General features: G+C 41.9%; 1 protein-coding gene across 2 annotated transcripts in view; it reads right to left on the reverse strand.

The window, feature by feature from the left end:
• Positions 1 to 13859, reverse strand: part of LOC142010532 (isoaspartyl peptidase/L-asparaginase-like) — a 240730-nt gene that overhangs the window by 45774 nt on the left and 181097 nt on the right. For both annotated transcript variants that reach the window (XM_074988881.1, XM_074988879.1), the window contains exon 5: positions 988 to 1106. In XM_074988881.1, the coding sequence (XP_074844982.1) occupies positions 988 to 1106 (119 nt within the window). The remainder of the gene's footprint in view (positions 1 to 987; positions 1107 to 13859) is intronic.

Consider the following 13859-nt stretch of genomic DNA (forward strand, 5'->3'; position numbering starts at 1 on the left):
TTCACATCTTGAGTAAAATTTCCAGGCAAAATACATTCCTTGAATTTCAAGGGGATATAAATTGTCTCTCTCACATCTGGAAAGGTCTCCAGGTCTAATCCCTCACTGCTGTAAATGTGTATTTGAATAAATGTTCAGCCTGGCTCTATAAATGTATAAAAGCATTATCTGCTCAGCTCACTGTGGCCTAGATTCATTACTCTAACGAGCCTGCACTAGGCACAGCTGATACAGGAAGACATGCCAAAGCATAGGTGTTGACTCTGTGTATGCACCCACAGAGAAAAGTTAGCAGGCGCCCAGCACCCGCCAAGCTCTACCCTATCTTCCTTCCCCTGCAGTACCTCTTGCCCACTGGTTGCCTCCCCAATCAACTCCTCCTATCTTCCCATCACCTGTCACAAGCTGCTCTTTTGCAGCATGTAAGGGGCTCTGGGAGGGAGGAACAGGGTGGGGTGGGCTAGGGGAAGTGGGTGGGAAGAGGGGGGCAGAATAGGGAGCAGAAAAAGAAAGGTTGGGAATTCAGGGGAAGGGCTGGAATAGGGGCAAGATCTGGGATAAGGGAGTTGGTGAGCACTTCTTGCCTAGAGAGGGAATTGGTGCCTATCTGCCATTGCCAATCAGGGTTCTCTCTTTGTCCCGCGCTGGGCGCAAGCTGAGCTCGCTGTGACAATGAGAACATAATAAATTAAAGCTAATAAATATAGCCAGGATGGGTAAGGAATGATGCCTCTAGCCCCCGTTTGTCATGAGGCTGGAAAGGGATGACAGGAAAATGATCACTTTGAAGATTACCTGTTCTGTTCACTTCCTCTGGGGCATCTTGGCATTGGAGTCTGTTGGAAGACAGGATACTGAGCTAGATGGACCTTTGATCTGACCCAGTGTGGCTGTTCTTATGTTCTATGTTCTTACGTGTCCGAAAAATGTTTTAATCTTTTGATTCTTTGCTAAGCCTCTCTCTGCTTGTACTACACCTTTTCATACCTATGACAGGAGTGTCGCCAACACGTCCAACCATTTTGTTTGTGATGCCTCCAGTGGATGTTGCACATGCCAGGTTACCTTCACAGTCTATAGCAACTGCACCCACTGTGTCGTGAACCCTAAAACACATAGAAAACAATGATATAGCTCCAAGATGAATAGCTTCATTGTCAGAGGCATCACCATACAATAACCATTTAGCACATAAAAATAACACTTAGTACCTAAACAGAGCTTTTCATCTTCTAGGACCTATACAAACATTAACCAATTAACACTCACAAGCTGTGTCTACACATGCACGCTACTTCGAAGTAGCGGCACTAACTTCGAAATAGCGCCCGTCGCGGCTACACACTTCAGGCGCTATTTCGAAGTTAACTTCGACGTTAGGCGGCGAGACGTCGAAGTTGCTAACCTCATGAGGGGATCGGAATAGCGCCCTACTTCGACGTTCAACGTTGAAGTAGGGACCGTGTAGACGATCCGCGTCCCGCAACGTCGAAATTGTGGGGTCCTCCATGGCAGCCATCAGCTGTGGGGTTGAGAGACACTGTCTCTCCAGCCCCTGCGGGGCTCTATGGTCACCGTGGGCAGCAGCCCTTAGCCCAGGGCTTCTGGCTGCTGCTGCTGCAGCAGGAGATTCATGCTGCATGCACAGGGTCTGCAACTCGTTGTCGGCTCTGTGTATCTTGTGCTGTTTAGTGCAAGTGTGTCTGGGAGGGGCCCTTTAAGGGAGCAGCTGGCTGTTGAGTCTGTCCTGTGACTGTCTGCAGCTGTGCCTGGCACCCTTATTTCGATGTGTGCTACTGTGGCGTGTAGACGTTCCCTCGCTGCACCTATTTCGATGTGGTGCTACACAACATCGATGTTCAACATCGACGTTGCCAGCCCTGGAGGACGTGTAGACGTTATTCATCGAAATAGCCTATTTTGATGTCGCCACATCGAAATAGGCTACTTTGATGTAGGCTTCACGTGTAGACGTAGCCACAGTGTGCCTACCAAGCAGATAAGTAATATTAGCTCCTTTTCCCCCATATGCAAAAACTATACTTGATTTGCATAAGGCAAACAGAAAGCCAGTTTCAGAACATAGATTATAATTTTTGGAATACCTGGAAAGCTGTCTCAAATGCAGCTTACTAGATGACTGTCCACAACAGAGGTAGGAGGGTATCTCCCTATTTTTTATATTCAGTATCTTGTGGGGGAAATATCTAATTTGACTCAAAGCTCTATTAACCAAATATTTATACAAAACATTTATGTCAAACATTAGGCATGTATTTAATAAATTTAATAAAATGTAAAAAGTTTATTAAAATTAACATAAATAAAATGGGGGGAGTCTCTGATAATAGCAGGACAAGTAATTGCTTCTACATACAGTAAACCCCTGACTTGCACGAGAATTACTTTCCCGAGGAACCACATGTAATTTGAATTTCATGAAACTCAAGGTGGGGGTGGGGCTGCCAGCTCCACCTCCAGGTAGCTGCTGGTAATGGGGGAATCCCTGCAGCAATGGGGTTGGGAGCTGGCCAGGCCGCAGCTCAGCCCCAGCCCAGCCTGCCAGGCCAGACCCAGCTTTGGGAGATGCAGAAGGAGAAGGCAGCCCTGGTGTCCCCCGTACTCTCCCGGACTTACATACACACGCAGATGCCTCCTCCTCTCCCCCATTGGGAGCAACTCACACACTCTCACCATATGCAGCACTTGGGCTGCTCTGTTCCTGCTGGCTGCCACAGGCTCCAGGCCACTAAAGGCTCCACGGGGAGGTGGGGACTGGGTGGCTGGGGATGTCAGAGGTGGCTGTGGGATGGCCAGGGTGCCATGACTGTTCAGTGCTGAGACCATGGCGGCTGGAACAGGAGGTGACCCCGCCCCTCCGTTAACCTAGCCCCACCCACCTGCCTGCAGTGGGAGCTGGAGCCACTGGCTGGAGCCAAAGGGCCACGAGCCCCTTCCAGTGTTTAGCTGCTTGCCTTGACTGCTGCACCTGCCATTCCCCACCCCTGGCTCTGCAGCCCTGGGCAGCCGAGAGGTGGGAGTTCTCTCCTGAGAAGACCCTGAGCCAGCCAGTAGTGCATTACTGGTAGGCAGGTCCCACAGGGGTAAGCGGCAAGGCAGAGCACAGAGAAGCAGGGTCCCCCCGTGACTCGACTTGCATTAATATAAAATATTAATAAGTAAAGTCCACTCAAGTCAGGGGTCTATTATACAAACATATTCATTTTTTCATTTTCATATTCATTTCCTAACTAACAAGTATTCCATGACTGTTTTCCTGCCCAACTGTCAAAAGTAAGCTGTATTTAGGGGCTGGTATAATTTTTCTTGAATTAGAGCAATATCCCTCCAAAAGAAATTGTCACACACAATTACTTTCCTCTTCCATGTTGTTTTGCATAAAATGATCTCAAAGCACTTCACAAACAAGAAGCCTCACAACTTTACTACATATGACAAATATCAGCTGTGTGTCAAGACTAGATACCTCACGTGGATGTTTGTCAAGGTAGACTTTCTTTGAGTTTTTTCTGTCTGTTGTTAAGGCAAAAATACCATAATTAACATAGATGACAGCTAAACTAACGTGCAACAATGAAATGATAGCTGTCCCTCAAAGTTGTCCTTTTACACTATGCCAGCAGACTTTTGGGGGTTGTAGACTATTCTCTGTGTTAGGTTCTTATAAAATGTCAGCCATTTCTATGAATATTCAATCCAAATTGATATTGTTTTATATGATACCATACTAGTAAATGAGGATTATCATTCTGGCTGTGAGGGACTGATGTAGATATACTATATTATCAAGAGTTCTTTATTCTGTGTTTGCTTGCTACAAAACCCATAGTGGGATTGCCTAAGAAATGTATGTAGTCTCCTGAGCAGACAACTTTTATCTATCTATCTATGAATTTTATTCATTTTTACAAAACAAAAGCATGTTTAAAGACTGTCCTAAGGATCCCATGCCAGCAACATGCATTAATGTTACAATACTGTAACATTTACGTTTCAGTGCCAATGAGGACTCTTTCAAGAGGAAACCCTCACTGATTCCTGGGGAGGATCTGAGTTTCCTTAAGTTCAGTAGGAGCTTTTGATAGTCCACGGATACCAAATCAACTTTTTGTATTTTGCAGATTCATAAATATTCAGAAAACACGTCTTTTAAGTCTTTATTCTAACTCAGAATGGAAGTAAAAGAACTAAAGTCTCACAAGATGCTATTCTTGCAAAATGCTTTGCCCGCACAAAAACAAGAAGTAATAGTGCTAAATTTGCCTCACAATGAAGAAGATGGAAAGAACTAAATTTATCCTTGCTTTAATTCCGTTGATGTTGTAACAAAACAAAGCACCAGTCATGTAGTACTTCTCATTGATATTGGTGAAAATAAACTAGGGATAAACTGGGCCATAAATATTTGACTAAAGGTCAGATAAGAATCCATATTTTCAGGTGCAGATCTAATTTAATCTTTTTAAACTTCTGAGGTATGATTGTCTACACTTTTTGCCTACTGATTTTTCTTTGGCCCAGATTCAACAGCACTTTCTGTGACTCAAAAGGCATCTTCAAAAAATGAAGCACCCAAAATCACCAGTTACTTTGAACATTTGGACTTTAAGGTGCAATTATTAAGTGTACAATCCAATGTTCACTGTAGTTAAAGGAAAGATCCCATTGACTTCAATGGCCATGAGATCAGGCCATTGAAAAAGACTACTGAAGTTAGTGGAAGTGCTTGAGTCAGCATCTATATGTTGAAACCTGACCTCTTACAAAATGGTGAACCCCCTCCACACTCCTTGATAGCCTTGAGAGCTGAGTGCACTCAACCTTCCCAAGACTTTAGGCCTACAGACAAGAATGTTGAAGCTGTTTCTCTTTGTTGTGACCTTTTCTAAACAATCACATTAAACATTAGCTGTGAAATGCTGTCCCTATTAAGTAAATAGGTTTCTAGCTGAATGACTATACTCATTCTCTCTCTAAAACATATGGGCAAGCAAGGGATCATCACATTTTGTTCTTCTGATGTAGGATATTTAATGCCCATTTTAAACCTGTAAAGTGTGCCCATTATGATAATGGGTAACTCAACAACCTTTTTAACAATAAATATAATATTTTGAATCCATTACCCCATTAATAACACTTTTCAATTGTTCAGCATATGTACATTTTTAAAGTATATTTTCTAATCTCCATTGTCACCTTGTTACACTGATAAATTATGTTTATAATTACAAATGAAAATTATTATTATCAGGAAAGAAATTGGTTGCACAGAGATGTTAAAGTGGATTTTTTTTTTTAGGGAAGCACACAAAACACATTTTAATAAAAAAGTCAGACTGGGACTGGATGCAAATTCTGCAATTGGCACATTTAAAGATGAGCTCCCCTCCTCCACAAATAACCCCCTTGTGTTGATTTTAATTGCAAATTGACATCATTAAAAAGCTATGACCTTACCAGCCTCGTGATTCAGCTCACGCATACTTTATATGAAATTTCATATTACTGCTAATGCATTACAAATTATTACCTTGTTCAACTTCTCAGAGGTTAAACAGACTTTTTCTTATACTCTACAAAGAAAAATAAATATCACATGGATATGTCTTTGAGAGGGAAATGTGTTATATCATTCTCTTCCCAATTCTTCCTACAAGCACATGGCTTTTAAATGAACATTACTGCCTTGCAAAACTTAAGTGAAATAGAATTTCCGTCTTTTTGTGAACCTATTAATATAGACAACAGCCCTGGTCACTGGTGCAACTAAAGAGCAGACAGGTCAACAATTCAAAGAATCAGAGGCAAATTTAGCTTTAATCCATCTTAGAACTCTTTTGATCTTGGGCCTTATGCATGCCAGACTGGTCCCAAGTTGTTCCTGCAGGCTGCTCGAAGCAGTTTTGGTTGCTAATTTCAATGACTACAGTTAGATCAGTTACACATTGCTGGAGTCAGGTTCTCCTTTTCTAAAACAATAGCTTATATGATAATCACAGGAAGATGAGGTGATGTAGTCACCATGGCTATGTTTACACTGTGGGTGCTGTATTGCAATACAAAGATATCCTGAATAGCAGTACCATGGCTTTTTGCAGTACCCAAAATAGAGAGGGCACGCTATTCTGGTTCCACTACCCCTCATCATTTGAAGGGTAATGAAATATTCAAAATAGCTGCTTATTCCGAACTTCAGTGCAGTCTGGACAGCACTAAGTTTGGAATAAGATACTTCAAAATAATTTACACAATTTGCACCATGCAAATTTCATACATTATTTCAAAAGAAATGTGCAATGTACACATAGTCAATTAGATCAACTCCATGTTCTCTGAAGATCCTTCAAAACAAGAGCGAACCTTCCTTTTCCAGTGACACCAGTTCTTGAGCTACTTCTCATCAAAGGAGATAAGCAAACTGGCCCTGACACAGGGAAGCAGCTATGCTACTAATTTAATTCTAAGGAACATGCTCATTAATGCAATGTTTGCATTTGTATATACAGTACACCCAGGATTATATAAACATTGTATAATATATTCAATTATTCTTCAAAATGTTAGTAATATCTTATGGTGGGCCTGTCATCAACAGGACAATTTCTATTAGTGCTTTCAAGAGTTGTACATTTTCAACCAAGTACATCAAACTAGTATATATTATAAAGCATGAAAATGATTTCTATAGTGAAGGCTGTGAATGAACTGTGAATGCAGAAAGGACCAGGAGTTTTTAAATTGGACAGATTCAGAGGCAACAAAGAAACTCATGTAGTTTATACTGACATAAGCTAAAAATAAAATTTTTATGACACTTTTCAATAAAGCTTTCAAAATACACATTTTTGTACAACCAAATGATCACTTAGAGTGGGATGATTTGTATCCCTTTAGAATTAAAATGAGCACCCAATTGATTTGTGCTTGTTATTCACACTCTGCCTTTCTCTGCAGTCATTACATATCAGTTCAGCTAAAAGCCCAGAATAGACAATAATTATGTGCTCCCTGATTCGGTAAAAACTATAAATTTCATTGTTTTATAACACATTTCTGGATACTAAAACTGGTGTTTTGTGAAAATTACATTATTACTTCTTTAACCTTAATAGTGAAATAGCTTTTTGCTACCTGACTAACCATTTGATATTTTGAAAGGTAAGTACTATGCTGTGGCATAAATAACATCTTTAGGTCAGAACACTACTGTTCAAACCAAAGCAAAAGGATTGAATAAAAAAAAAAACACCTCAATTCAAGGACAGAATAAAAGACAATTGACTAGAAATATCTTTCCGCAGCTTGTATTAGCAATAGGGTCATCAGGGGAAGATTTGTCTGCACCAAGGGGGATCAAATCACCTGTCAGGTTGCTGAAGGGACATATCAATCTGATTTGACATGTTGCTGATTGCTCCATTAAATCACCACTGTGGTCTTGATTTGTCTCATCAGATCAGATTATTTTTTTAAAGGCTTGAGATGGTAAACTGCTTTTCAAATTTTGTGATTGAAGCCTCTCCAAATAAATCTGCGTTTTGCATTGAACTAACCTAATGGACCATAAAGCTCCATCCTAATAACATGATATTTCAGAGTAGACTTAGGCATGCCAAGTGAGGGAGTGTAGGATTTGGGAGCAGGGAGGATTATTAAAACCTACCTTGCATGTATGAAAATAAAAAGTTTTTTTACTCAGGTTTACTGTTAGCAGTTAGATCAGATGAAATAAAACCAAAACAAACGAGGCTTTCAACATGCAGTAATTTTCCCCTGACAAAGTAGTTTTCTGTGGTTTTGAACTGTATATCACATTATTATAGTCATGGACCATTTATTAATATTTTGTATCTGCACTCAGAGTTTGCGGTTAATTTTTAAAAATAAAGCTAAATACATTAATATATTAAATTACCCAGTCTTAAAAAATGTAGTGCCTAACTTCATGTGTAGACATGGCATATGTTTTCCATTACATTATTCCCAAGCCAATGTTGACACTCAGGGCAGGAATTAATCTTTTCCATTCCTTACAGTTATTTACGCTGCTTTCTTCTGATCAGTGGCATTGATATCAACTGTTCTGCAAAGGGTTCTTCTTAAGGGTTTTTTTTTGTTGTTTTGGTTTGGGGTTTTTTTTTGGATGTTCTGGTTTTCTCACACCAGTTAGTTTCCACTTGACAGACTCATGCAGGAGTCTGTCTGCTGTACACACCCCAAAGATGTCCAGCACTTCCTTCTGTTTCTGGTGGAAACGACTTGCTGGTTGGCAATCTCTCACTTCTTACTGGTAATGAACTCTTTTGAAACAATGAGCATAAGTTTTCATAAACACTTCTTTTCAAAGGCACCTATTTATTTTTCCAGAATCTTAGTAGATCTCCAAAACTCACAGCCATATGTTAGTACTGAGATTATATTTGAATTTAAAATTCTCAGTTTTGTTCTGAATCTCTCTGATTTTCAGACATTATTAAGTTTAGTAAATGCCATGGATGATTTTCCTACCCTTAATATCATTTCCTTCCTGAGGTTTCTCTTGACAAGTCTGGTGCTGCCCAGGTATGTGAGCTGTTCTACTTGATATTTTTGACTTCTTGTGTGATTATTCCTGTTTTGTGGTTCCATGACGGTTGACTTCAGCATAAGTAATGCTGAGTCTGGCTGGCCCTGCTTTTTTTTTAGTTAACAACTTTTCATGGTGTGTGCATCAATCACCAGCAGACCTTGATCATCTATAGGCAGAATCAAACCTGGGGCATCTAGAGCTTAGTACATAACACTCCTATCACGTGAGCTATATGCATAACTGAACCTTGAAAGGCCAAATTAATATGCAATATAACCCCATGAAGATTAATAGAATTATGATGGGGTTGATTTTAGTTTTAGCTTCTTGTGTCTGCAAAACTGAACACAAACTTGTGAGCCTATACTTGACACTAAATGAGCTAGAAGCTGTGCAAGTATAGTCTTAGCAGACCTGCCAGCAAGGTGGGGGAAAGGGGTCAGTTGCTCCTGGGGCCCTTTGAAGTATTGCAGCTGTGCATAGCTGTGAGGGAATCCGCGGAGACCACTTCAGTCTGGGCAGCTCTGAGGGCTGACTGTCTTGACCCTGTTCCTTCTGCCCTTGACCCCATATCTTCTTAGGGAAAACACTTCCACACAGATTCATGGTCTTTTCTCAGATGGAAATGTTTTTCCAGAGGGTCACTGGACCTGGCACAATAAAAAGAAAAGACAGACACCCCCCAGGAATGTGTTTGCTCACATCCTGCTTTCTTTCATCATCATCATCAATAACTGTGGGCTCAGTGCCCGTTGGTGTCTGATGCCTCTCTCACTATTTCCTTTCATCTTTCCCTGTCCAGTGCAGAGTGGCTTAGTTTCTGTAGACTAGCTCCACACCAATCTACTATATCATCTATCCGTTCTCTGTGGGGTCTGCCTCTCCTATTCGAACCGTTTATTATGATCGGTATCTCTCTACCTCCTTTCAAAGCAGTTCTAATTTTCCAGTTGCCCACAGTGTTCGGACGTTCCAATGGATAGCATATGTTTTAGTTGTAATTTTCTTTCAGTAGCCAACTTATCGACCCAACCCTGATTGCCTGATTGGTATCGCGGACCTTGTTTATCTGGGCGATGTCCGAGCCGGCATCTTTTACCGTTTAATTGTACTGGCATCAGATTTCATTCATATTGTTGTTTGAGTGTCAGTGCATTGACACACATCTGACCAAGGCTTCTCCTTTGTCCAGGCTTGGGACTGGCATTCTCTGTAGCAGAGATAAAAACAGCCATTGGACTCTTATACAGAGATTGACCTGAAAGATTGGTCAATAATCAGATGGAGCATGTGGTGAGAGCTTGCTCTGCAGCTAAGGCCATTTCTTAACTAGATACTAGTAAGTTTTTTAATCTTTATTTTTCAAGTTGTCATTTCCAACTTTTCTGAGTCATTACTAATAGTCACTTCTGATATGTATCACTGAAGGGTGGACAGATTTGAGGAAAATTCACTTTTATGTCTACATTTTTATTGTGTGAGGAGTTCTACTTGTGCTAAGGAATTAAGCCATCATTTTGAAATTTTAATCCTTACGAATCATGACTTGATGGATATTTAAATGAAACTGAAATTGAAAATACAGTAGCTGTGTTTCACTTTGGCTTTTGAGTTGCTGGTGCTGGGATATATCAACGTAAAAGATACACTAAAAAAAACTATTTGCAAATCCAAACTGTACAAATAATATACATTTCAGAGTTTTGTCCAGTGGACTAAAGGAAAACAGCAGTGGCCTGCTAAACCCAAGGTTGAGAGCCCAGTCCTTGAGCAGACCATTTAGGAGTCTGGGGCAAACAAATAAAAAAAAATTTGTCTGGGATGATGCTTGGTCCTGCCAAGTGGGCAGGGGACTGGACTTGATGACCTCCTGAGGTCCCTTGCAGCTCTATGAGATGTACATGTGTAAAATAAATCTCTATTTTAAAAGCATAGTGTGTTTACAAACATTACACCTGCTGTATCCAATATGTTTGCCACTTGCCACATGTGGTGAACAGGACACCACAGTGTGGCAATTCCTGGCTTCTGGAGCCACTTGGGGCTCTTGGAGCCTTTAAAAGCAGCTCCTCAAAGATGCACAAGTGATGTGTCTTCTGCCCACTCTGCACATGTACCCCATCTGTGTGGCTTTGGTGGCTACAGCTCCTGAGGCCCTGACACAGCTCCAGCAGCTATGGATACAGCACTTCTGGAGGCTCCAGTGCGGCCCTGGCGTGGCCCCAATGTGGCTTCTGTGGCCCATGAGGCTCCAGTGGTAGAGGGTCAGGTAAGTGCTGACATTCACGTGCCGGGAGGTTGGGGAGGCTGGGGGTACCTGACTCTTTGCAAGGTGCAGGGCATTCAGTTGGTGGGGGGAATGGGAATGCCTGGCTCTGGGGGAGGGGGAAGAGCATTTATTTGGAGTGGGGGGTGGGCTGCAGGGAATAAGCAAGGATGACAACCACACGAGTGGCAATCCTTAAATTACTATTGGCCTGCACTGCACTATACCCTATTACACTGGGGAAAATATTTTGAGCATCCTAAATGGGAAGTTAGATCCTCTATTCTCATTTTGGTGGTAGTTGTACATGTCTTCATCCAAAAATTTGTATTATGTGTATTTTCAAACATCACTGAGACAAACAATGGAACCACATGCACAATATACTACAGGTTTAAACTCTCAAATCTGGCATTCTCTTGTCCGACAACATCTGTGGTCCGGCAGGACCACTGACTGATCTTCCATCACCTTTTGTGCTGATATACCTCAACACCAGCAACTCAGTCCTGGGCCTGGGAGGAGAAGGGGCCAGCTAGACCAGCATCTGGATCCCAGGGCAGGGCAGTCACAGCGATCTGGTGGCAGGGGAAAGGGAACAGCAGCAACAGCAGTCAGGGAGCCCAGACTGGGAGCAGCAGCAGGAGCAGAAGCCACAGCTAGTAAGCTGGCAGCAGGGTTGGGGCTGGGCTGGAAGCTGTGGCTAGAGAAGATGCATCTGGGGAGGGGTGGCTTGGGCCAGGAGCTGGTGGCTGGGGATACTGCAGGGTGGGAGATGGAAGGCAACAGCAGGGAGGGAAGCCCAGGTGCAGGGGCTGACCCCAGTAGGGAGACAGAATTGACTTTCCCTGGTCCAGCAAAATCCCTGGTCTGGGGCCATTAAGGTTCTGAGGATGCCAGACCAGGGAATTTGAACCTGTTCTTTTTTTCAAGGGAATACACTAAACTGAAAGCTTGAGGAGGGCTTGTCAAGTTGCCTGCACAACTAGAGGGTGAGTCGTAGCCTCAGGGCAGACTGTTAAGAACAATGGCACAAATTCCAAATTAGCTATGAGCTCTATATTTAGATTGCAATCACCAATTATCAAGTGTAAACTCCTCAGCCACTCTTATAGCCTCCCCATGCAACAGACAGTCTTCTTGGCTGTGTCTACACTAGCCCTAAACTTCAAAATGGCCACGCAAATGGCCATTTCGAAGTTTACTAATGAAGCACTGAAATGCATATTCAGCACTTCATTAGCATACGGGCGGCCGCGGCACTTCGAAATTGACATGCCTTGCCGCCGTGCAGCTCATCCCAACGGGGCTCCTTTTCGAAAGGACTCTGCCTACTTTAAAGTCCCCTTATTCCCATCTGCTCATGGGAATAAGGGGACTTTGAAGTAGGCAGGGTCCTTTCGAAAAGGAGCCCCATCGGGACGAGCCACGCGGCAGCAAGGCATGTCAATTTTGAAGTGCCACGGCCACCCACATGCTAATGAAGCGCTGAATATGCATTTCAGCGCTTCATTAGTAAACTTCGAAATGGCCATTTGTGTGGCCATTTCGAAGTTTGGGGCTAGTGTAGACGTAGCCCTTGAGTGCTGTGATCTGTCTGGCCACGCAGTTGAGCAGTATGTCATGTACCAGGAGTTCTCAGCTTCCTCAGTGTACTGTACCTCATTCAGGAGTCTGCTTTGTCTTGCTTATCCCAAGTCTTTGCATCTGATGAAGTGGGTCTTTGTCCACGAAAGCTTTTGTTCCAAAATATCTGTTAGTCTATAAAGTGCCACTGGACTTGTTGTTTTTGCGGATACAGACTAACATGGCCACCCCTCTGATTCTTTATCCCAAGTTTAGAAATTCTTTGCGTACCAAAATCAGACATAAAAATCCAAGTGTCACCACACACTATCACTGAAAAATGGCTTACTTTCGGATTTTTACCATACAATTATAAAATAAATTAATTGGAATATAAATATTGCATTTTTATTTCAGTGTCTTGTATGTAGAGTAACATAAACAAGTTGTATGAAATTTTGGTTTGTACTGATTTTTCTTGTGCTTTTTATGTAGCCTGTTGTGAAACCAGACAATTCTCAATGACTTGATCTACTCCCCTGAAGACTCTCATATACTTCCAGGAGTACATGCACCTCTGGTAGAGAACCATTAATCTAGAGGAGCTGAGAAACCCCTAAAAGACCTCTGCATGTGCCCAGGAGTACACATACCCTTGTTGAAAATTATTGCCATACACCAGGAATGACACTAACAAATATATGGCTATATACAACTGCTTCACACTTGTAATCATAACTCTATTGCACATCATTGTTATATAGCAATTTTCCATTATTTTAATGAGGAATTTTTTGTATAGAAATAAAACCTATAAGCTATGTCTACTCTGGAGTTATCTTTTGACAGAAGTTACTGTCAGAAGAGATATTCCAACAAAACTTCTGTCAAGAGAATGTGTTCAGACACAAACGCTGATCAAAAAATGGCTGACCAGAAGCACAGCAGACAGAGCAATAGAAGGTCCCCCAGAGTGTATGCACATTTTTTTTTTGTCAACAGATTCTGTTGAGAATAATGTGCTACCTTATGGGGTGGAAGCAAAGGCTGTCAACAACAGTATGGAGTTCCGTCAGCAGTATGTGGCAAGTTTAGTGTGGGCACGCTGTGAGTTTTGTCAACAAAACTCTCTAGTGTAGACAGAGCTTTAGAGAAAGAACACTGGTAGGAAAAATGATAGGAATATAGAGATCACATCTATAGGAATTGAAGGTAGGATCCTTAGTCTGTCCACACGCTGGATGCTTTACAGTAAGCTATCATCTATCTTTCTCTTTAGTGTTTTATACAACCACCCTTCACCACAGTTAGTGAGTGCCTTGCATGTGATATTGCTAAGTGCCTTGTGGATTTCATGGAGTCTGACTCTTCTACCTTTTAGGGATTTGTTTTAGGTCTGGTTTTTTTTTCATTTCTTCTTTCTTTTGTTCCCTT

This window comes from Carettochelys insculpta, chromosome 3, assembly GCF_033958435.1.
Source record: "Carettochelys insculpta isolate YL-2023 chromosome 3, ASM3395843v1, whole genome shotgun sequence".
In the NCBI taxonomy this organism is placed as follows: domain Eukaryota; kingdom Metazoa; phylum Chordata; order Testudines; family Carettochelyidae; genus Carettochelys; species Carettochelys insculpta.